This window comes from Pagrus major, chromosome 11, assembly GCF_040436345.1.
Source record: "Pagrus major chromosome 11, Pma_NU_1.0".
Classification (NCBI taxonomy): Eukaryota; Metazoa; Chordata; class Actinopteri; order Spariformes; family Sparidae; genus Pagrus; species Pagrus major.
Window position 1 is genome coordinate 21,667,184 of NC_133225.1, and position 25,476 is coordinate 21,692,659.

General features: G+C 39.4%; 3 protein-coding genes across 3 annotated transcripts; all 3 read right to left on the reverse strand.

Moving 5' to 3' along the window:
* Window positions 1-2,136: 2,136 nt before the first annotated feature.
* Window positions 2,137-9,390, reverse strand: kcnn1b (potassium intermediate/small conductance calcium-activated channel, subfamily N, member 1b). The gene is made up of 9 exons (XM_073476369.1): window positions 8,272-9,390; window positions 7,684-8,103; window positions 6,732-6,827; window positions 5,968-6,386; window positions 5,630-5,771; window positions 4,696-4,806; window positions 4,385-4,512; window positions 4,085-4,154; window positions 2,137-2,530 (listed from the first exon to the last, which is right to left on the reverse strand). The coding sequence occupies exons 1-9, from the start codon at window positions 9,388-9,390 to the stop codon at window positions 2,243-2,245; spliced, it is 2,793 nt and encodes a 930-aa protein (XP_073332470.1). The 3' UTR covers window positions 2,137-2,242.
* A 4,241-nt stretch (window positions 9,391-13,631) lies between these two features.
* ccdc124 (coiled-coil domain containing 124) lies at window positions 13,632-16,828 on the reverse strand. Its single transcript, XM_073476372.1, has 5 exons — window positions 16,735-16,828; window positions 15,947-16,124; window positions 14,595-14,793; window positions 14,344-14,449; window positions 13,632-14,196 (listed from the first exon to the last, which is right to left on the reverse strand). Exons 2-5 carry the CDS (start codon window positions 16,103-16,105, stop codon window positions 13,992-13,994), a joined length of 669 nt encoding a protein of 222 aa, XP_073332473.1. The 5' UTR covers window positions 16,106-16,124; window positions 16,735-16,828; the 3' UTR covers window positions 13,632-13,991.
* A 589-nt stretch (window positions 16,829-17,417) lies between these two features.
* Window positions 17,418-23,296, reverse strand: cluap1 (clusterin associated protein 1). The gene is made up of 13 exons (XM_073476371.1): window positions 23,220-23,296; window positions 22,650-22,717; window positions 22,416-22,527; window positions 22,057-22,141; window positions 21,772-21,951; window positions 20,953-21,048; window positions 20,375-20,458; window positions 20,131-20,264; window positions 19,726-19,867; window positions 19,235-19,307; window positions 19,029-19,139; window positions 18,746-18,795; window positions 17,418-17,778 (listed from the first exon to the last, which is right to left on the reverse strand). Exons 2-13 carry the CDS (start codon window positions 22,669-22,671, stop codon window positions 17,602-17,604), a joined length of 1,266 nt encoding a protein of 421 aa, XP_073332472.1. The 5' UTR covers window positions 22,672-22,717; window positions 23,220-23,296; the 3' UTR covers window positions 17,418-17,601.
* Between the last annotated feature and the right edge of the window lie 2,180 nt (window positions 23,297-25,476).

A 25,476-nucleotide genomic window follows, 5' to 3' on the forward strand; every position in this document is an offset into this window, starting at 1 on the left:
CCCGTGACAGAAGTATATTTTTGACTGAGTTATATGTTGTGTTCTGGAAAACGGAAGTCTTAGGCCTATTCAGGGTTCCTGATTTTCTTGAGTTTTACCCATTCGTACCTGACTGTTGTCTCATTCTTAAATGATTAAAATCACACAGTCAGGTTTCTCCTCTTTTCTATGTTCTTCATCTCTGTTCTTCATTTAGTCTCTCCCACACAGTTACAGTAGCTGTCAGTTCAGATGCAGCGAAAGGAGGGGAAGAGGAGGAGAGAGTAGCCAAAATTCAAATTCAAATTCAATTCAAAGTGTCTAATGTCATATGCACAGTAAGGAAACATGTTTCCCTGTACAATGAAATTCTTCCTTTGCTGTCCATAAAATCCCTTTATATACATATATGATATATACAACAAAAATATACAAAATAAAGCTATTTTTAAAGGCAGCATGTGAAAAATAAAGAAAATAGCAGCAACAACAACAATAATAATAATAACAAAAAAACAGTGCAAATGTGAGCCATGCAATTATGCATGTGCAATTTGAAAATGTAAACAAATGTAAACAGTCGGGACAGTTATATGAGGTAGACGTGATTGTAAACTCCTATCTGCTGTTAAGGAGTCTGATAGCAGTAGGAAAGAAAGAGTTCTTTAGTCTGGTGGTCTTGGATTTAACACTTTTGTTTATTTGATGTGAATTGAATTGAGTTATTTCAACCAGAAGTGAGAAAGAGGTGAACATACATGTGTATTTATTTGTGATGAAATTACAAATCAAGTACACCAATAAGTAATGATTTTTTGACCACCTGCCTATTAACATAATGTCAATGAATACATACAATAACAGTAGCACTGCAGGCAGACACTAAAGGATTGACCAGATGTTTTCAACTTCTGATTAGAAAGTTTTCAGCGCTGGTTTTTTTAGGCTATATTAAGAAAAGGCCCTTTTTTTTTAAATGTTTAAAGGAAATTATTCCTGAGGTCCGGACCTTGGTGTCCTTATTGCTGGTTAAGGACAAGGGCCTATCTGTATTAAAGTTTATTAAAGAAGTTTAAAAAACCACAATGTGTGGCTGCTACAAAGTATTACAAAGTACACATGTACCTGTGACATCTCATTCATACAAAAAGACTAAGATATTAATGTTGTATAGGCAAAGGGAAACACAGGGTTTCAGGACTATAATGTTCCCGAGTTCTAAAATATGAATTAACTTTATTTCTAATGCACATTAAGTTTACAACTTCAAAAATACTAAAGCAGGAAGCAGCAAATCACCATGGAAATTTAGTTACAAAAGGAGCACAAAACAACCAAGATGACAATGATGTGAAAAGAGAAAAGGAACAGGCACCAACAACTTTGAAACAAGTTGCAGCATTAAATGAATGTTATATCACAAGGAAACGGTGCCCAGACTGCAATGTTTCTCCTCCTCTAGGCTTTAATGTGGCATTTGGCACAATCATAACGGTTTGGTCTGACCATCTGTTTTACATATTCATTTGTGGGACACGCCCTACTACACAACCTCAGCCATAAAGGAGAAGCAGCCTTTTTTATCACTTTCACTGCCAGCTCAGCGCAGAAACAAGACAGTGACTTGTATACTTCTAAGACGATCATTGATAATCAGCAATCAAAGCTGCCATCAAGAATATTTCAAGACCCTTTTCCAGCTCCACAAGGACAAACTTTCATATTCAATTTTGTCAAATAGTTGATCGGTGAGCGAACATATATAAGACTTATTCAGGTGAGGTCTATGAGCTCAGAGGTGTCCTGGAAAAATTAGGAAAAATTCTTTCCTAGTTCATTTTGTTGCTTGAATTAACATGATTAGAGTGTATATAGGATAAGCTGTTTTAATCATGGATTTGATTGACAATGACGGTAACATTATAATTTTCCATGAAGCCAACTTACAAATCCTCTTCCTATATGGATCAACAGAAGCTCTATGGACTGATGTTTGTGTACTTCTAGGTGAAAACCTGCTCCCCGGACTGACAGGCAGAGGAAATGAAGGAATAATGATCTCCCCTTCCTCAAGAATCCCCTAACTGAGGCACTTCCCTTTTCATTGGACCTGCTCAGTATGAGACGGCAGCTGTAACTCCCAGGGGTGAATGTGTGTAACTTTATGAATTTGTAGCAGAGTGCTACTACAAAAAAGAGTGTGCATGTTGAGAAAATCCTTCCCAGCATGAACATTAAAAGAGAAAAAAACACAGAGTGTGGCCTAGGAGCTGTATGGTGTCTCTGGTGTGGTGGGTCCTGGACAGAGCTGCCTGGCAGGGACTGAACAGCATTCAGAGCTCAGGGAGGATGACAGGAAATGGACTCGACAGGCCAAGTCGTCCAGGAAATCCTTTTGTAGCTTTGTTATTGCCTGAGAGAGCACAACGGGCAGCGACTGCACACTGAGAAGGATGGAGTCCAGTTTGTCTTCCAGAGCGACGATCCTCCTGTCCAGCTCCTCGCTGCGATGCTGCAGCTCCGACACCAGGTCATACATCATGTTCTGAGTCTGGAAAGCAACAGGGAGGACAGTTCACACATCTGGGGTCCTGTTGAGGAGACATCAGGGTCGGCGTGGTGGGGGACCTCACTCCCCAATATCACACATTTTTAAATGCAGATTATAAACGCAGAAAAGTTGCAATCATCTACTCGACCCTGGTGGAAAAATGCAATCTATCTGAGAAAAAGAAAGCTTAGGTAAAAAGGTATGAGTTGTCAAAGAACTGGCATAGTAGAAAAATAACAGACAAGACACAAATTTAGTCAGGGTAAAATGTAAACTCCATAATCTTCATAATATGGTGTATTTACAGTGGTAAAACTGTGGGCCCTCAGTGAGTCCATCCATATATAAAATGAAGTGTAAGACCTCATACATATGGAGGACTTAAACTGTCAGAATCAAAAATAAAACAATAAATTAATGGTACAATTACTAAATTAATATGCCATTAAATACGCCAGAAATATAGGAAATAAATATAGGTGTTAATTAATTTGTAAAATGAGACATACAATGGTATTTCTGTTATTTCTGTGAATTTCCTTTTGTTTTTATTCACCTTTGTATTTATTCCCCTTATTCATTTATTATATAATTTTCCATGTATGTATTTATACATTAATAAATGATAATAAATAAACTCACAAAGATATTTTTGTATTTTCTCTTTCCTTTTCTATACATTTGAACAGATACAGATAATGGTGTAATCGCCAATCCCTTGTTCCAATTAATATGACAGAAAGTAACAACCAAACAAATGGGAATTTCTTAAAAGATTGTGTGCGTTTTATCATAACAGTAATTAAAGGGCAACTAGAGATAATAAGCTAATATGGTAAAAACAACTTTTTTAGATCTCTTACAGAAATTAATCCAGAAATATCAATTTATGTTACATTTTATTAATTCATTAATTTTTACATTTACTTTTATTACTATTGATGTATTTAATGGCATATTAATGTATTTCTCAGGCTAGTTTATTTATTTTTGATGTTGACTGTTTCATTGCTCCATATGTATGAGGTCTTCACTTCATTTCATGTATGGAATAGACTCATGGAAGGCCCATAAATGTATTACTGTAAACACACAATATTATGAAGAACTCAACTGAAAGGGGGTTCACATATTACACTATCAAATACACACAGTTTAATCATTTGATTACACTTTTTTTTTACAACATTTTATAAATTCTCAAGAGAAGAACACATAATTTATGAAAATGCAAATCTGCCAGATCACAGGATGTCTCCTACTTAAAGTACTTGAGGCTTCAAGTTTCCACATCACACTTGTATGTGCTGCTAATTGGACCATGATTGACTTCCAAATGACTTGTGATGTAACAAAAACCTGCTCATACATTCATGTGTTAAACTCAGGCTCAGGGGGAGCACAGAGACACTTTCTCCCTTCAGCAGATGAATGTGTGAAACTCTGCTAAATACATAATTTCACAGTGAATGTCAAACATTCAAGTGAGGTTAACAATAAGCAAAAACATTTGTGCTTCGACAATCTTTTGTGAATGACACCTCATATACAAACCTTGGCAACGTCAGCAACTGTATTGGCCTGATCAGTCAGTTTTCTTTGCTCCAGTTTGACTGCTCGCAGTCTAAAATTGAAAATCAGAGCCAGAGTCACTTTTGTGCAAAGTGAAATAAATGCAGAGTACGGTTTGTGCTGACAACCACTGAAGTCATAACCTACATAGATATATGTATAAACATGTCAACAAACTGCATCTATCTACCATTATTATTGTCAACATTGATAATAAAATGTGAATGAGCTTTCTGTTTGTCTTAATGCTGCACTCCCTGGCGATGACATATTCATACCTACTGGTGAATGGCTTGCAGGAATTTACGCTGATGATGGCGTACCCTGGCACGATCAACCTTCTTGACCAGCTTGGTGTTTTTGTAGATGAGCCACGTCTCCCTCAACACATTGGCCGCAGTGTTTTTAATCTGAGTAGGACAGAACACCGAGCAGATGAAACTGCACAATAGGAATGTGACAGGTCATGTTTGTTTCATGTCATATTTGGGTTTTTTTTATTTTTCTGGTATGCAGCACAACAGATTTAATATTTACTGTTAACGTATGTATAAAAAAGTAAAATAAATGTGTGTGTGTGAGTGAAAAAGGACCTTCTTGTAGATCTGAGTATCCATCATGAAGTTATGGACGTGCTTCTCAGCTCTGGTGAGTTCTGACTTCCTCGCAACAACGGCGACAACTAAGGCTGTACAGCCCGCTCCCTGAGGAGGAGAGCACATTACAACCATTAATATCATCTACTGTATATGTATCACCCATTCTACAGTAGGCTTTATACTAGTATTTAAGTGACATTGTTATAAAAGTAAAACTCCCAAGCTGAACTCAGAGGAACTTTTGCCTGGTTGTGAAACAGTTTGTCTTTAATACGGATGCCTCCATACAATCTACATAAAAACACTCCGGATAAGTTAAGTTGTGGTGAATTTCCATTGTTGGGATGATTGTGAATTTGTGATAATTGTGATACTCTCACACGAATGACTTGAAAAAGCTGTCTAGCTCACTAGCGTACAGTCCTATATAGATTTCCAGATTATTTTGAATTATCACAAGGGTGGAGCCTACATCTTTTCGGTTAAATTGGATGTGTGTAAATGTATTCAACACCTCCAGTTTGCACTCCCATCTCTGCACAATATTCTTTCTTAACAAAATGTAAGTTCAAGTATATTTCGATGATTATTGGGATAATATCGTGAACTGCAATTATTTCGGCCAGGATGATTGGAAGTGAATTTTTTTAATATCGTCCCACGTCTACGTGGTACAGCATTAAAAGTTTGTTCCTTGTAGAAACTTAAAAGATATTCCATGCAACTACAATAATCATGAATTATAAAGAGGTGTTAGGTAAAAATATATCGTCTTTTGCTGTGGTAAATACACAACAACATTCAAATGTTTCATTTGATCTTCATATCATTTGCATCATTTTTTTAATAAAAATTATATGAGTTTATTTACAAATAACAAATTATGTTTATTCTAAATTTAAGGCCAAAGTTTGTACTGCAATCTCACCATGATTCCTGTAAGCAGGCACACCCCCTTGCCACAGTAGGTGTGAGGGACCATGTCGCCGTAGCCGATGGACAGAAAGGTGATGGAGATCAGCCACATTGCTCCAAGAAAGGTACTGGTCACCTCCTGTGCATCATGATACCTGGAGAGAAATGACACCAGGCTGTAACAGCAGGTGATGCAAGTCCTAAACACTACAATATCACTGATTTGTCTTTCTCAAAATGATATCCAACATATGAATATCAGGGGAAATACACAAACCTGTTCTACTGAAGCACTGCAGCTGGTTACTAACGTAAGAGAAGGTAAGAAGTTTAGAAGTTTTAAGCTGATACCTCTCACAAACGCGCACTGTCCACGCTGCGATGATCCAACAGGACACACTGAAGACCAGCAGGACCGTGCCAGGGCAGATGGTCATTAGAGTCTTCATCACAAAACGGGTGTCAAAGCTGATCTTGTTGAGTGCCCCGATGCTGCGGGAGGAAGCGTCCGTGAACAGCTTGCTGTGGAGCAGCATGACCCGGCCAATCAGGTAGAGGCGCATGAACATGGGCACAGAGAGGATGATGTCAACATCAGCGTCCGCTACTGATGCCGTGTAGCTGAAGGCCAGTCGAGCAGTCCACGTGAAGACGTACTGGCCTGGGATCGGATGGATGGCACAGATGAAGAGCTCCAACACGACAAAGAGGATCCGCTCAAGGGTCATAGCTATCCTCCAATCGTCTGCTCCGTTGTCCACCATGAAGAGCTGCAGAAAGAAGAGAAGATTTAAGGATGATGACCCAACTGACCTCCAAAGAAGAACAGAGAAAAATTAATTAATATAGTTTTTTGGACTATATATTTTTGTATTTTAAGGTTTCATTGATGCATTAATAGTCATGTTTTTCTTTAACTCATATATGAGTGATGAAGCTTTTCATCTTAATTAAAAGATTATTTAGCCTGTATCAAAACAATAATCAGACAACAGATCCACTTTTGTGCCCAAAATCAGATGAACCACATAGCTGACTTGGCCAATAAAAACAATAAGGTTTACCAGAGGAACTAAGGACTGTATGTTTTAAGTTCTCTTGATTCATCCACATACCTGAATCTCCCTTGCATGGTACAACACAATGAGTCCAAGAAGAACAGCAGTAGAGAGGCTGATCAGGCCTTTGAGTACATATGAATATATGGATTCCTGTAGGACAAAGACAACAAAAACCAAAATGGGTCAGCATCATATAATCTTACACGGTCCAAGATTAAATTTATTAATAATATCACTGAAAATGGACACTTTTCTGGGGAAATATCCAGGCATGCCATTTTGTGACCTCAAAATACCCCACTTTGTGCATATTAGATATTCAAAAACAAGTGCTTAGGAGAAAAAAAACAGACTATTCAAAGAGCAAAATGCAAAAGCTACCTAAACTTGCTTAATTTCCAAGTTTAGGGCTTTAAAAACTTATTTCCTCCATGATGCATCAATCATCCAGAGGCATGTAAGTGGCTCAGGAGAGGGGAGAAATTGGTGTTTATGCTGTTTTTAAATGTGGATGAACTGCTAAGAAGAGGGAAAATGACTCCTTTCTCATTGCCAGCAGAACGATTTGCCATTTTGTTTTTATTCCTGGTGTGTTACAGTTGTTGTTGTTTTTTACACCTTTTACTTCAGTCTCTCTTTCAAAATCAACACAAACTGAACAATATGCGAGCACTGCTGCTTTATGGCCTCCAACGTCTGGAGTGATAGCATTGTGCTGGAAAAGGGTGACAATTATAAATGTGTCCACATGGGTGTCACTGTTGACCGGCGCAGGAGCCAATTAATACCCCAAAACCTGGAAATGAATGCCGCCCTGAATGAATGTACCTTATCTGACTGAAGACAAAGGCCAGCTGTTGTGAGTAGGTCTTTTTGTCCAGAGTGAAAGGGGCAAGTGATGAGAACCTGATATACCTGTTTCAAAACGCTCCACAGTATGACACATTTTTCTACTCTTTTGTGCTTTACTTTATGAATAAAGTGAGTCTACAGAGGAGCACAGTACCTTGCTGTAATATCCCCTCGACAGCTCCGTCTCGATCACCATCACGATGATGCCAAACATCCCACAGACCAACGCGTAGTCGCTCAACTGTTTCCGCTTCCCAAAGAGAGCTTTCCTCTGACCCAGCCGGTAGCTGATGTCCTTGCTCTTCTTCTGTGGTACGGTGCCTTCCTCCCTGGTCAGGTGCTCACTGTTGGCCTTGCTGGAATCTTCTCTGATCACTTTGGAGAAGGCGTCCTCCAGGATGGCGCTGTGAAGAAGCTGAAGAGGCTGCTGGCCTGAGTGGACATCTGCGAGACTGGACCTGGCAGTGCCGTGGCCGCTCAGAGATCGCAGTGCGTCCCCGTTAACGTCACCGGTTTCAAAGGTGTCAGGAGGTAGAGGAGTGGGTTTGGATCCACTGAGGTGCTGAGAGTTTGTCTGCAAAAGAAAGTAAGATGGTCAGTCAGTACAGGAGATGGCATTAAGCAGACAAACTACTGACTGCTTACAATCAGGGACTGAACTATCTTTTTAAGGCGGATAATAACAAACTTTCCCAGCATTACCTTAAGATTTATATAAAGTTGTCAGGAAAAATTCACGTACCTGACATTGTCGCTGTCTAGCTCTCTCCTCCACTAAATCCTGGTTGTCCAAAGAGCTATACTGGCTGATGGAGAAGGACTGGACGCTTTTGTTACTGGCCGGAGTAGACGACCTCTTCACCCTCGGAGCGCTGGTTAAAGGTTTGTAAGGGAGGTGGCGGCACTTGAGGACAATGGAGGGATCTTCAGATGACTTGCAGGTTTGATCGTCGCTCATCGAGCAGTTGGAGTCATGCTTTTGACATTGCTGAACCAGCAGTGGCTCTTTACCAAAAAGCTCTCTCCAGTTGAGGTCTGCTGGGATAGCAGGCTGAGGAAGATGTTTCTGATTTGTGTCAGCACGCCCGATGGAGTTCAGAGGGATGTTGAATAAAGTTGCTTGGCCGCCGTCTTTAAGTTTAGAATGATCGCAAGGCTGCGATGGCTCCTTCCGACCTTCTTGGTCACTGCACTGGAGCATGTAATTTTCCTGCAGATGGTTTGTCGCAGGTTTCAGAAGATCCCTTTGGTTTGTTTGTTGTGGTAAAGCCTGGCAGGTTGTTGGAGCTTGGGTGCTTTGGGAGAAAAGATGGGTGTGTGGTGAAGATGAAAGGCTTCTCTTGTTTGAAACTCTGGAGAGGCAGTCTTGGACTGTGTCCTGTTTGGAGAGTGGATGAAAACTCGAAGAGTCTGAATGTTGGTGTGCATCAGGACAGGAACAGCCACATCTGTCACTATGGTTTGGATGTCCCACACTGGCCCCTGCCCTCTCTGCTGAGGGCGAATCACCTCCTACACTGCTAACCTGGCCGCAAAGCAGCAGCCAGTCCTGGTCACTCAGCTGTGACAAAGTTAGGTTTCGGGTTTTCAGTGGCGACATCTGGCCTGAAACTCTTGGCGGACTGATTCCATTTGACCTTTCGTGGGGCGAAGACGAAACACAGCACAGACTCGTCTCCTGCGGGGAAGACGATGCTTCCACAGAGGAACCAGAGAATCGGTCGTGTACCCCCTCAGGAGATTTTGTCAGACGTGACGGATGTCCTGAGGTGCAATGCTCGTGGTCCCCATCGTGGAAGACTTCACCCGTTGAGTCAAGGCGACGCGTTGCATTGGTGGGTTTAACTAAAATCAACCTCATGGCATCACTGCAGAGCTGAAATTAGATCACATACGCAGATCATTCATCTCTCAGATAGTTGATTGAATCTCATTCACAAGTCGTTAAATACCGACATTTTGCGACCCAAAGCGTCAGTATTTGACGACTTGGGAATGAGTCACTTCAATCAACTACGTTTCTCCAGAATTGCCCTCCCGACCTTTGACTGTGAAGAAAGATGGAAAATTAGAAGGAGCAGGATGACATAAAATAAAGATCAGTAACATTTTTATAATCATCATTCATAAATGTTAAATTCATAGCTAATTTAACTTTAGTTAATAGTTATTTCACTGTTAACAAACAATGAAATGCTACAGAACTATTCATGAAGCAATTGTAAAAGTTTATGAACATCAGCTGCAGCTTTAAAATGGCCATCCACATGTTTGAATCACAGTATTTATTAATCATTTACAAAGTATTATGAACATCAGTTGCAACTTCACAATAAATAAGTGTTTGATGAATGGTTTATAAAGCATTTCATTTGTGGCAGCTGAAGAGGCAGAGCTGGTCATCCAGTAATCGGAAGGTCGCTGGTTCAATTCCCTGGCTCCCCCGGCTGCATGTCGAAGTATCAGCATATGGATGGTAATGCAACATAAGAAACTTGTATTATTTTGCTTTAGAAATAAATATTGTTAAACTTTGATGGGGCTTTTTAATTTCTGATTTTTGTCTGTCTTCAGCCTCAATAATGACCTTTGTTTGATGTGAATCGTTCAGGAAAAACAGTAAACATAACAGTCGGTTATAATTTGACTATTAATACACTCCTGTGCTTACATGTGGTCTGTTTATTCAGCTAAAGCAATGATTTGTTAATTCTCAATCTGTGTGTTCAGCTGGTTTTGAATGTGAAACACTCTGTCAGAAGCAGATGTGACCACCCTCCTCTCATGGCTCGGAGATGTATACTGATCATTTTGGAGAAAAGCAATTCATAATTTAGAATCATTGATTGTTATTGTGCTAAAGATTTAAATTGCAGGTTTAAGGAGTAGATGTTATTTGGAGTCGTTTACTATTTTATCATTTTTACTGTGACAAAGCACAAGCAGTGATCATCTTTCAACCACCAAAAAAGAAAAGTTCTGATTTATCCTTTTATTTCATAACAAATGTCATCCTGATACAACGTTTAAGAGGACTGATAAGTGTACTATATGTTTAATTTCTAAAGCTCAGCTCAAAAAACGAGTACATTGCTATACTGCAAATAAAGATTTAGCAAATGGTGCTGAAGTGTGCCCTGTCAAATTAACTCTGGAGTACATATAAACACTCAAAGATAACAGTGTGAGAACTAATAATTAATCTTAACCGGCTTTACAACTTAGTTTTCTGTGAGTGCGAATCACTTTCTAAGAGTGCAAACCTAATCAGTCCAACTGGTGGATGTCCTATTTGGAAATGTAACCCTTCAGCTGCAATCTAACATCTGTGTTTTTAACTTTCTCCTTAATAAATAAAAATAACATATAAACAAATCCTCACTACTACTGGTGATCCTTACCTTATTCTTCCATATGTTATTTTCGTCCAAACTTGAAAAGGCAGGTCACTCCCGCTCTGCAGATCAGAAGTGTTTAGATGAAGAGGAGCAGCCTGAGTGGGTGTTGGACAGCGGCTTGCCTCCTCCCAGTACGGACACTTGATAAAGGAGCTTTGGAGACGCTTTCCTTTGAAAGTAATGATTAGAATTCAACATGAAGAAAGAAATGGGCAGCAGCAGCTGGCCTGGTAAAGGGTTGCCATGCAAATGGACAGGGAGTGGGAGGGTGCAGTGACAGGTTTAAATGCAGAAGAACAAAAAACCTGTAACATCAGACCAGAGTTTTAAGGCAGAACATCACACGCACAAGCTCAAAGAAATCTCAATAAATTGGGAATGGGCTGATTGGTTGCTAGGGGAAAGAAAAGGGACTGGTTTTGTACAATGCAAAAAAACTTGTCATTGAACCTCTGCAGTTCAAAGGCCTTTGCACAGTCTCTTATCTCCTCCGCCGCAACAACCTGACTAGTCAAAGGTGGCCTTTTTTAAAATCTGGTTCTGAATGGATAAAGCCAGTGAGTGCAAAGCCTCCTCAGATGTGTCTGAGATGAAGCAACGAATGTAACGAGAATAACTTAAAATAATAATAACAAGCAATAATTCTATTTAAAAAAAGGTAAAAAATACAACTATTGATTTTTAAAATATACGATGAAGTCCATCATCTCAGATGTACAAAATCTGCATTCTGTCAGCAGGAGTGGAGTTTTCTTTTTTAGAAAAACAGAAAGGCAAACGTGAAACAAGTCTGATGCCTTTCTGCGTGAAGTACATACATAAAAATACAAACTTATTTCCAGAAACATAATTGCTTTTCTTGATTATCATCCAAAAAAAGGGGGCTGCAAGTTCCATTTATTTTTATCATCGATGAATCAGTCATTCATTTTCTTGATTAACTGGTTGTTTGATGCATGAATTGTCAGATGAATTGTGAAAAATATTAATTGATGACTTCCTCAAATGTCTGGTTTTGTCCACAACCCAAAGTTTTTCAGTTTACTGCCATAGAGGACAAAAGGAAACCAGAAAATGTCCACATTTTAGAAGCTGAAATCAGATCATTTCTTTCCAAAAATGACTTAGAACAAATAAACAGTTAATAGTTGGCAAATAATCGACTAATCGTAGCAGCAATTTTTTACATTTACCGAGCATTTAAAACTTGTAAATGGCTACACTCTGCAGTTTTTTCCTGTAATTTTCATGCTGCTGGAGGAGCCTTGTTTTGTTAAACCCCATTTCCTTTATAACACCAGTTTAATTTAATTGTGATCTCATTGTATGTAAACATTTCTTACGTTTAGGCTGCTAAAGCTCAGTTTTTACTCCTGCTTTCTGTCTCTCTCACTGGCAACAGACAAACCTACAAAGCCTGCAGCTTGCTGCCTCAGCAGCTCAGTATATAAATGTTGCTGTGCTGGAGAAAACCTTTGTGACCAATGGCAGCACTGGACACCATTGCTGGCCTTATAAATGAGTGCAAACTAATTCAGAAGCAACAAGTACAACCATGTTTGTGTTGAGCTCATACAGAAATAATTTTGGAAATGTTGGATTGGATGGCAAAAGCAAACAGGAAGTATGTACCTACGGTGTTAATTCTGTTGTTGTAGTTAATTGGATTGAAGTTGTTTTGTTTTTGCTACTGGAGACATTTCTCAGAGAGCAGTGTACGACCCGGTTCTGCACTTTATATTACTTATTATAAAAACAGGCTTGTGACTAAAAGGAAAGTTCCATCTACGCACACCACAGCTCTGAGTGTCCTCTGTTTTCAGTCGGTCACCATCCATCCACTCTCATTTCACCAATAAATTTGTGGAGATAATGGGACCTTGAAGTCTGCCAGAGCAGATAAGGGAGGCCAAAGGCAGCCACAGTTTGAGGCCTGGAGATGTTTACAAAATAACAAAACAGTCATTTTTGTTGTGTAAGCCTGATGAGGGCTGTATGCTAAAAAAAAACTTTTGTCACTAATAACGAATTGAAGAGCATCTGTCAGCCTTTAAAGGTCTCTATTTTCTGCAGTAGAGTTATCAGGCCACGAAGTGACAGTTTCTTTTATTGGGTAAAGTTGATATACCTCTGCTTGAAACGACGCCTTAAAATATTGGAAGGAAAGTATCAACTAACTTTATCTTGTGAAAATACTTGAGGTTATGAGGCAACAGCCCTAACCGGCAGCCAAGACTGTCACATTTACATTTGCTGCATTTAACAGACTCTCTTCTGGAGCATCTTGGGTCCTTGTTTACTAGCTGACAGACATGATGACAGGAAAAATATCTTAGTAGAAACCAAGTGCACATTTTCACGCTGTTAATTCACTGTGGTTTTACGTTCAATGTCAAACCGTTTTACTATGTAAGCAAACAAACATCAGGCATTTCAAGCTAGTTCACTTGCCAAAGTAACAAAAAGGACAGAAAAAAATAACAATTTCAAGCAACTACTTAAAATTTACCACGATTTTTGTTGATGGCAGTGAGGATGTTTTTACTTAAACTTTTTGCATGAATGAGAAGTACATTTTTACCTCTGTAATGTAATACTCGGAGTAAGGATCGTACAGCAGCAGCACCTGGCAAAAATGTTGACTTCAGTGTGTGTGAGTTGATTTATGTGCCTTCTTACAACAAGGGAAAAGCAACAAGAGATGTTGATGATCGAGTGGTGAACTTTAATAAGTTACTCTCAAAACATCTGCTCTCCCACCTCCCCAGAAGTGCTAGAGAAAAAAAAAATCAAATTTAATTAAACTTATTAGATGCTTAATTTCTTATTAGAGGCCACGTGCACAGACATGATGATCAGTTGTGACCTTGATAAGGGAAAATCAGCTTCTCCTTTCTAGTGAGTAAACCAACAAAGCAAGTCCTCTGGATCTGGAGAGATTGTTTCTGGGCGGCTCTCATCAGTAACGCTCATTTTTAGATGAAATTATTCAATTTTTCAATGAAGTCTCCAATGTGCATAGGCAGACAGTTTTCAGATGGAGCTATGGGGGGAAACAGTGCATTCATTTTGCGTTGTAGCTGGCAAAGCGTTGGTTCAGGGGGTTCTCTGGCGACTTCATCCACTCTTTCTTTAGCAGTTGCTTCAGCTGAGACAACCTCATGTTGGGGTTCTCCTTTTTTAGGCGAGGCATGTTGGCCTCCTCAAAGGTAGCAAACGCTGCTTTCATCCTCCGCTCTGGGTGATGGTCCAAGTCCTCAGGTCCAGTGCTGGAGACAGGAAAAGAGGATGTATCGATGGATTGTTAATATTTACATGTTTTGTAAGCCTAAGAAACTTAAACTAAACCCAACATCAGAGTAATTACAAGGTAAATCAGATTTCACACACAGTATGAATGGCCAACCAATCAATACCTGAGCATAGCGATGGCGTCTTCTATTGTTCTGGCTTCCATGGTTCCTTCATCAGGGATGATTCTGTTCACATTCTCCTCCAGGGGAATCTCCATGTGGCTCTTTTCTGTGGGAACACATTTTACATGAAAGATGACAAAGGAGGTGCCATGGGAAAGAAAATTAACTGATTTGAACCCCAAACAGACATCATCAGATTGTATCTTATTCTAACCCAAGTATTTTGCCATCATTAACAACCTCAACTTTACCTCGCGGCTTTATTTCCTCATCCTCCTGCTTCAGCTGCTCATTCTGAAGCAGCTCCTCAATCTGGGCACGAGTCACTTTTCCTCCAGGTCCAGCCTCCTTCTGGGCTCTGCCTTTTATCCTGGCAGATTCCTCATCCAGAAGTCGCTGGTTTTCCTTCTTCCTCTCCAGGAGCTCGAGCCTCTTCTTCTCCTTGTCGTCCTGCAATGACAGAAAGCATTTCTCATCAGACTTTTGTACTTCTAAATCTGTAAAATCTGCTGTTTTACAGTAGTTTGGCTATTACATGTATCATGGCATATGCAATCTTTCACCATTCAACAAGCTTTGCTAATTTGCCCCTGACATCACTGAGGATAAAGACACTGCAGTAAATATACACGGCTAAAAAAAGAAATGCTGAAATGTATCACATGTTAAATACTCTGTAATAAGACTGTCACCTGTAGTCATTGGACTTCTGCAGGTAAATGGTAAGTTGTGAAGTTAGGCCGAGCTGAAACTGAGGGGGAGTGTCTAAGAGAACGCTAGCTACAGTACAATAAGTAAAGTGCAGTAAGTAAAGCAAAATAAATTCCCCCTCTCTCAGAATCAAGCATATATACACTTTATGTTGCTCCACAGCTTCCAAGAATTTTTAGGTTATGTTGACACTGTCAAAAAGGTATTTCTAATATTCTGTCCCTCTCATGTATACAAATGGCGTGGCCAAAATATTAGACACACCCCTAAATATAATGCATCATTGCAAAGTATACCTCAATTGTAAACATGTCTGACAGCGTAAGAATCAAAACTGAACATTATTATCTTTGTAAAAGCAGAATTTATGGCTGAGCTGTTGTTTTGTCAAGTCAAGTCAGTTTCATTTATATAGCTCACAATTGCCAGTCACAGTGCATCAGGGGCTTTACAGTTTCTACACTGTAAGGATTAAGTTAGGTTATCCAAGTGTTCCCAATGAAGTGGCCAATGAGTGTACATGGTGAAACTCAAGTTCACTTAAAACATGCTGATCTTGTAATTGCTTAAAGTATTTTGCTCTATTCCTATTGTTCTGTAACTCCTTACTAATACAACACCCAAATGTCCAACTGGGGATAACTGACACCTAATCCCATCTAGACTTTAGACATGAGGATAATTGTGTATGATAAATAAGAGGCCACAAGTAGGGTTCCTGTCCAGAGTGATGTGTTAATCCTGATTTTCTTCCATGTCATTTGTGTTTCAGTCATAACTTGTACACACATGATTAAAGACGTAGCAGCAAATCCTTGAAGCCAAACGGAGCTGCACAACTATGCTAAAATCCACAATTTACACATGGAACTGCCCTGGAGAGACAGCTCACCTTTCTCTGCTCTTTCTTGAGTACATGTTTATCAGTCTCCTGCCACAGAGCATCCTCTTCCTGCTGCTTCTTGCGGGCGTCTGCCACTGCCTTGGCGTCAGCCTTGCGGGCTCTGGCCGTGGCCGCCTTGGAGTTCTCGCCCTGGAACTTCTTTGGCATCCCAACAGCTCCTCTTCAGCTGAAAAACAAGGAAAAGGAGGAGTCTGACTAACAAGTCACTTTTCAAGGCTGGTGTCAAATGGTGAAATAGTCTATTTATAATATAATTTGGTGATTCAAAACCCTACAAAAATAGGACTTTTGTCGAAGACTTTAACTGGTGTTTATCACCTGTATATTGACAAAAACAAACGATGGACAATGTGCAGCAGCTCTTTTGAGAAACATGTATAGTTAGTAGCAATAATCTACCTAAATTAATTTCCTATAACGTGTGTATACAGTAACGCAAGTCGATACTGCCTGCTAGTTATCTATCAGAACTAGCTTACGTATCAGTTTGAACATCTGGGTAAACAACACGCAGTTTAACAAAACAGGCGACTTGGAAAAGAAGAGTTGTTTAACTAATCAATAAGCTTACTGAATTCTTTGAAACGGGCTACACATTGTTTCAGTTTTGCTTGTCAGTGTAGCTAGTTAGCTCTAGCTAGCTGATGTTAGCCTGATAAATAAGGATGGTTTGCTTGTCAAACAACTGGCCGCTCAAAATATAATATCGCCGAACTTTAGCTAAGAGGATAATGATCACAACACCCAAACGTACTCGTATAAACATGGTTACATACCAGTATAAGAGGAAAAACTGGTCGTAAGTAGACGACAGTTGACTGTTGTTTCGAAGAGGCATCTGCCACCTCCTCTGAAAGCACCGCGCACTCTGATGACGTGCTGCTCGATCGACGCTGAGATGTTCTACTTTTTTAGACTTTATACTCGACTTTAGAGATATAAACGAATAGTATTAGTTGTTTTACATTCATATCTCGATGTCAAGAAACGTACCTTTTTCCATTTAGCAATATTATTGCTTTTTAAAACGGAACGATGCATTATTGTTGCCAATGATGAAATATTATGTCAGACAGCTTCACGTGAATTTCAAACTCTGGTCTGTTGTAAACACATTTGCGTCATTGTAAGCTATCCTCAAGAAGTATCTATTAAGTTTTTATTGTTTAACGATATGTTTCAGTCTGAATTTCGTTTTTGTTTTTATCTAAAAGTCATTGAGCAAGTCAACAGTACAAACCTCCTAATTTCTTTTACTGTCAAAGAAAATATATGTCATTAAGATACAAATTTTAAATCTGAACAAGTATTATTTATCTGAAGGCCTAAGCAGAGTTAAAATTAAAACTAAGGCAGAGTTTACCTCTAAAAGTGTCATGTATATTGCACAAAATCTAAACACCTTAATACAAGATTGATTGACCTGAAAGACAATAACATTTTATACACCAAAGAGGAATACAATTTAAAATATTTTATTAAGGCAAACAGTTTACACATATATTCAAAAATGGGAACTGTAATAATGTTACAATGCAGTAACAACATGATGGAGCATTATAAATACATATTTCTGAAAACTAATGATGGTCTAATCTGAGCTGGAGCTCATCTGAATGTGTGTCAATGTGTGTCTTCTTCATTCAGAAATCATTGTCGCTCTCCTCCAGCAGAGGCGGTCTCATGCCCCCCCTGGAAGGGCGAGCACCCCTGGACACTGGGCCCTCTAGACTGTCATCCTCCAAATCCTTGCTCTCCTCTTCCTCTCCTTCTTCATCTTCCTCGTCATCCTCGTCCACATCGATCTCGCTGTCTTCAGTCTGAAACAGCAGAGACACATAATTACGACAATTAATACAAAAAGCTCATAGTTTTTAGAATCAAATATTAAAAACGTATACTCATCTTCACTGTCGTGGGCAACTAGTCAACACACACAGTGTGGAACTACAACAGGAACAGACATGTTTTCATTCTAACTAAACACTGAACCAGCTAATTTCTCACAAAAACGTTTATCTGACAGGAAGATCTAATGACTCAATCACCTCTTCAGCTGTAATGAAAACACACCCAGTCCTGAACTAATTCAACAGTGAATCATTGAACTGGGACGTGTCCACCTGGAGCCAAATAACTACAGGGACCAGTTAAACCATTTACCTAATTTAAAGGAAAAATCCATCCCAAACATCTGCATAAAAACATCTGCACCAACGTTTCACGCTATACAGGCCAAAATGCATTTAAAAAAAGACAGAAATACTAATTCTTTAGATGCATCAAGACAAGGGTAGAGAGGTTGTGACTGTATACGTGCTTTTCTTGTTGTATGATGCAGAAAAATAGTCATGTTCTTTGTGTACTTTCAGTGTCTTACATGAAGAAAAAAAATGCAGAAACTATTGCAGCAGAACAAACCCTTCCAATAATTTGAGAGTGGATTTTTCCTTTAAACACACAGAAGTATGAGTGGTGGACTAGATCCTGGTCCTGCACAAACCTTTCCTTTCCTTTGTTTTTTGGCATGAGGGATCGACCTTCTGGAAACAGCTAAAGAGGGCTTTTAAAATACAAGTGAATACCAGAGAAAGGCAAATTACGGAATAGATTACAAGATCGAAAACCAAAGGGATGTGAAACGTTAAATATTTAAGTACACAGCATGTCATTCTGTAGCAAGAGACAGCACAGAGGGCACCATCTTTGGCCACTAGGAGCAGAATCAGCAAAAAAAGTCTTTAGGAAAGGAAAACGAAGGAATCTTGCATTGATGTTGCTACTGACCTCATCACTATCACCACCCTGCATGTTCCCGATAAACCGCGCTCCTCTTTCTATGGTTCAAACAGAAACAACACTCAATTTATGTGAAAGAAGCCTGTTAAGTTATGTGAAATTTGATGTAGGGCACTTATTTTTGAACTGCAGACATAAAATAAATCAGAATCATAGAAAGCAGAACAAAAGGGAGATAGCTTTGTCTATGATTAACTTAAGTCTTAGCAAATATTTCCAAGCAATTAATAATTGATAATCACAAGAACATGGCTGTCCCTCCTCGCTGTACCTGACATTATGCCATTTCGTGTGGGCCGTGGCTTCGAAGGTCGAATCTCTTCCATGTCACTGTCTGATCCTTCGTCCTCTGGAACGTCCATGTCAGAATCCTCATCTTTCACTGCAGAAAACATATTTTGTGTGATTCATAAAAGAAACATCAAGCTCTTGTGACTATTGCTTTGCTTTCACAGTGTGTTTGAATGACTGTCTCACAGGAACTCCTCATCAGATCCCTCTCCTCCTCCCTCAGCTTGTGCTGCATCATCCTCAGTGTGTTTTCAGCCTCCTGCAGAGGAAATAAATGGACAAACACATACAGTATAGCCAGCAATAAAGAGGGCTGGTGAGAGTATGTATGTGCAAACTTTTGTACATCAGTCAAATTCAGTTAGTTGGACTTGCACAGAATGTCTAGAGATGCTTTAGTGTAGCAGTAAAACAATGGTTTAACCAAGACAAAACATGAGAAGAGGAAAGGTCATGCTCTCTTTAGACCAAAACATAAGACTAAAGTGATGGTAAGTGAAGTTCTTTTTTACAAACTGACTAATTTCCATATTTTTGTGTGTTTAAAACCCATTTTCGCAGACAAATATAGGTCTCTGGGTTATGCTGAGGATTACTGAGACAAAGTGTCAATATGCTTTAGCAAAATGACGCAAGTGTTAGTTTGAGAATCAATGTTCTATGAACCATACACACACCTCAAATCTCTCCTGCTCCAGTCTATGGTACTCATCCAGCTGAGACTCTAGAAAGCAGAGGTTCCTGAACTTCTCCACAAATGTGTCATACTGCTTCTGCAGATCTTCCTCAATCTTCTCATATTCATCCATGAAGGCCGGCCTAAAAATATGACAGGAACAAAAAACAAGCACTTAGAAGGGGTGAGCACAGACACTTTTCAGAGTTTTTGTTCCAAGACTGAAGAAAGAAGGTGGCTAAAAGCTTAAAAATAGTACAACTTGAATTACACAAGTTTTGAGCAAAGAGTGCCAATAATTCAACTAAATATGACGCTCATTCCCATTTACTCCATACTTTGTTTTAATTCATCCAAAGTACTGTGGGATCACTCCTATCTGATACCTGTCAGGTTGTGAACTGACCTGACACTCTGCAGTGTCTGGAGCCTCTTTCGATTCCTCTCCAGCTCCTGTTTCTTCTTCTCTATCTTATTGTCCAGACTGGTTTCATCAGACACAACGTTACCCAGCATGTCTTTGGTCTTCTCCACACTTTCCTTCACAATGAGCACAAAGTGCATGGTTGTAGATTCAGTGCCATTTCATAGATAAGAACAGGTCCTGTGTAAATTTCTAAAAAAATAGTGTTTTCAGGATAAATTCATACCAAAACCTCCTTGATGGCAGCTCTCAGGGCTTTTTCAGTCTCGTTGATCTCCAGAGGTCTGGCGATGGCTGCAGTTCTCATTTCCTGTGGGGACATTGAATATGAGTTAACTCCTGCACCACCTGTATCACTGTCACTGATGTTTTTTCAAATAGATGGCATTGTAATTGTATGACTGTTATCCCTGCTTTGGTTAACTGCTGAAAAACAAAGCTATCCCCCTCGCCAGCACAAACGTTACTGGATGGCCACTAACAGTTATATGTCAGATTAATCAGATTAAGAATGTAGTTTCTTGAAGAAGAATGAGATCATTTTCTTGAACATTACTAAAATTAAAAAAATTGGAAATTTAACAAAGAAAATAAGTCTTGTACGACCAAGATATTACTATGTAATAACCATGAAAAATACATAGAAAAAAAAACTTTCTGTGTCATTTCTGGATTATGGTTTTACCAAAACATTTAACTCTTAATTTTTTTTTTCTGTCTACGATGGTGTTGACTCAGGAAAAATGGAAACAAACGTGTGTCTGTTATATGTGTTATATATGTAATATCTGTGTTTTCCCTCACCCTTAGGTCCACCTCTTTTCCAAGTAAATCATACAGAGATGCTCCTTTAGATGTGACCTCAGATGCCAGCAGCCGAGCTGCTTTAAGATCTGAGATCTATAGTGAAGACAGATTGACACTTAATCAGCAAAACAGTTTCTCTTCTACCTAGGATTTGATAAAAGATAGGGTAAGACATTATAATTATGATCATTAAAAAATGGTCAATTGAATTAACAGTTATTTTACGGTTAACTAACAATCAAATGCTTTATAAACTATTTATTAAGCAATTGCAAAAATGTATAATCATCAGTTGCAACTTTGTAAAGTCCATCCAAATAATGTTTATAGGTGAACTTCACAGTATTTATTAAACATTTACTAAGTATTATAAACATCAGTTATGGCAATAAACAATTGGTTAAAAAATGGTTTATCAAGCATTTCATTTTAACAGTAAAATAACTAGCAAATAAAGTTTAATTGACTACAACATTACAACTTATTAATAACAATTATTATAGAGTGTTACCAAAGATGGATTTAAAAAGGAAGGGCAACAGTAAACAAGATATAAAATAGAAAGCTGAGGGAACTAATTATATCCAAGTCTAACAGATAGAAAACACACCAAAATAATAACTTAAATTAAAAATATATATTAAAAATGAGACATGCAGGTGGGTCAGACTTGGTGATCAACTGTTGAAATCAGATAATGTTACAAAAGTTAATAAAACAAAGGAATGGGCGGCACATTCACATCTGCTTAACTGCACAATATATGGCATTTGCTTGGTTTTCAACGTAACATACATAACCCTATAAAAATCTCACCCGTGATCCGAGGTCAAACTTAAACTTGCTGTTGTCCTCCTCACTTCGATCTCCCAGGGCCATCTGCTTGGTTTTCATAGCGCTGTAAAGCACTGAGGTGATCTTCAGCATTTCTTTCACTGCGTAGCCATCGGCCTGGTAGAGACGCTTGGTGTTCAGCTTGATGTGAGCTTTCGTTGCCTGCAACCACGTGAGACACTGGTTAGGACAGACTGACCAGCAACAGCAAGCTTTCAATAGCTAATAATAATCTGTACATTATGTAAAGTTAAGAAAATACATCACCATAAACTGGGCCACGGCCTTGATGAAAAATATTCTGTCTGACTCTGTATCAACATCAGTGGGGATATCCATCTGAGGCTCATATCTGCGTGTAAAGAAGGACAAAGAGTTAAAGACAAACAGCAAAATATATTACAGCATTCTCCATTTACATACATGATTTATATACACAAGTTTTGGCTGATCCAAGCACACAAAAAAAAGACATTTGATCAAAACCACAGGGCAGGTTAAAAACAAAGTACAGAGCAAAAGTAAGTGATTAATCTGAGCTGAGTAAAAATTAGAAACCATTCAGATTTCTGGGATTGGACTTTACACTTCAATAATCTAGATTTTTGTTTTTAGTTGAAGTATACCTCTTTACAAGCCATATGAGGATTTCTGCCACTAAAGTGAAGTTTGGTGTTCTGAAGTTCTCCATAGATATCAACCGAGGATAGCCCAACGCCCTCATCATCTCCGTGAAATCTGTCAAATGAAATGCAACACAACTTACCAACTTGTGTGTTGACACAAAACAGATTGCAGTTTGGTTAAGAAATTCATTGTTTATAACATACAGCAGGGAGCAGATAGCGAGCATCACTTACTTCTTAAGTCTCTGAAGGACATTTTGACCTGCAGGAACAGTACAGCAAAACATGCACTGGTTCCTCGTCTAACAGCAGAGGAGAGAAGATGTGTTTACAGATAAACAAGCTACAGACTCTGAACATTAATTTGTATTTTCGTTTGAGTCCGTTGAAGGAAAGCATCAAAGGTTTTATAACTATGCTGAACAGACTGTAAAGCCCTCTCAGATAAATATGTTTTAGAGTTACATGAATACAGCTGACTTCCATCATCATTTTAGGGTGATGTAAGATACAAAAAACCCTTATGCTAAGGCTCACTGCAATTTTAACGTTAAATAAAACCGTGAATGTGAGTGTGTGAAGGAAACGTCAGTATAACTCTATAGCAGAGTTGTCCCTACATAGCTAATAGCTAACTAGCTAGCTTGTGGCTACATCGACCAAATCAAAAAGCTATGGCCTCTTGTCACTGAAGGTAAATAGCAGGTTAGCCTGTCAGCTACAAGAGAAGAATTTTCTAAACTACCCGATCAGCAGGTAGCAACGTGACATATCGTGTTTACGGACTTAATAATGGTTTGTTACCTGTCGGTGTTGTATCTGAGCTAGCTTAGAGGTTCGTTCGCTCTGCCAGGGATGGTCTCTATGGCAACCGATTCTTGCTCTACGGAAACTCAAAGCGGCCAAAAAGACCAGCGAGGACATATTATGACGGTGGCGTCATCTCCATTTGCGTTTATTTCTGATGCTGATTTGGGCAAATTGATGAATGAATTGACATTAATTGACAGCTTTGGATTCACCAAGCGTGTCCAAAGTGTTACTCTGTAGTGCCGAGAAGAGACTGCTTGCCGAAAAACGACTGCCCCCGACGGGAACGCGCATCAGTTCAGAGGAAGTGGGCTTAGGTCTACTACGGGTCAGCTGGCAGACGCAGCACCGAGAGAAATGTTTTTTTTACTGTGCAGTCCTGTAGCCCAAGTGAAGAGGCTACGGAAAAAGAACGGCGCAGATAAAAAAAGTAACCTGATGTTTCCATAATGTAGGCTAGTTGTCAACAATTGATGAGGGTAGATGCTTTACCTTGCCACTTGTTGTTTTGTTGTTGTTGTTATCGTTGTTGCAATGTGATTTTACACTGCTTTGATCTATAAATAAAGTCATAATTCAATATCCCTGTTTCAGTGATTTTATAACGAGGATTAGGAAATCAATGCAGAAAAGAATGCAGGAGTGTTTCCACGTCACATTAGATAGCAATCATATAACACATACTGAGAAATTATTAAGTGCTATCAGAGGTGGGTAATAACGATTTACATTTACTTAAGTAACTTTTTGGATAACTTGTACTTTTAAGAGCATAATTATGAATACAATAATGCAGTATATATAGAACTGTAGGCTAACTGTAACGGATTGCCTTTACATTCTGCATTCTCTGTGTTTGCCAGGTGTATGTACAGTGAATTTGGTCAATCCAGAGTTACAGGGTGCAGTCACTTTTCGGCAGGCCCTGCCGAAAAGTGACTGCACCCTTTAAGTCCTTATTGCAAGGAGTGATATTGACCAAATTCACTGTACATGCACCTGGTTTCTCTACTATTAATGCTGAAAAGACAGAGAATGTAACCCCTCCCAATCCAGAGTTACAGGGTGCAGTCAGGCCCTGCCGAAAAGTGACTGCACCCTGTAACTCTGGATTGCAAGGAGTGATATTGACCAAATTCACTGTACATGCACCTGGTTTCCTCTACTATTAATGCTGAAAAGACAGAGAATGTAACCCCTCCCAATCCAGAGTGACAGGGTGCAGTCACTTTTCGGCAGGCCCTGCTGAAAAGTGACTGCACCCTGTAAGTCCTTATTGCAAGGAGTGATATTGACCAAATTCACTGTACATGCACCTGGTTTCCTCTACTATTAATGCTGAAAAGACAGAGAATGTAACCCCTCCCAATCCAGAGTTACAGGGTGCAGTCACTTTTCGGCAGGCCCTGCTGAAAAGTGACTGCACCCTGTAAGTCCTTATTGCAAGGAGTGATATTGACCAAATTCACTGGACACGCACCTGGTTTCCTCTACTATTAATGCTGAAAAGACAGAGAATGTAACCCCTCCCAATCCAGAGTTACAGGGTGCAGTCAGGCCCTGCCGAAAAGTGACTGCACCCTGTAACTCTGGATTGCAAGGAGTGATATTGACCAAATTCACTGTACATGCACCTGGTTTCCTCTACTATTAATGCTGAAAAGACAGAGAATGTAACCCCTCCCAATCCAGAGTTACAGGGTGCAGTCACTTTTCAGCAGGCCCTGCCGAAAAGTGACTGCACCCTGTAAGTCCTTATTGCAAGGAGTGATATTGACCAAATTCACTGGACATGCACCTGGTTTCCTCTACTATTAATGCTGAAAAGACAGAGAATGTAACCCCTCCCAATCCAGAGTTACAGGGTGCAGTCAGGCCCTGCCGAAAAGTGACTGCACCCTGTAACTCTGGATTGCAAGGAGTGATATTGACCAAATTCACTGTACATGCACCTGGTTTCCTCTACTATTAATGCTGAAAAGACAGAGAATGTAACCCCTCCCAATCCAGAGTTACAGGGTGCAGTCACTTTTCGGCAGGCCCTGCCGAAAAGCGACTGCACCCTGTAAGTCTTTATTGCAAGGAGTGATATTGACCAAATTCACTGTACATGCACCTGGTTTCCTCTACTATTAATGCTGAAAAGACAGAGAATGTAACCCCTCCCAATCCAGAGTTACAGGGTGCAGTCACTTTTCGGCAGGGCCTGCCGAAAAGTGACTGCACCCTGTAACTCTGGATTGACCAACTT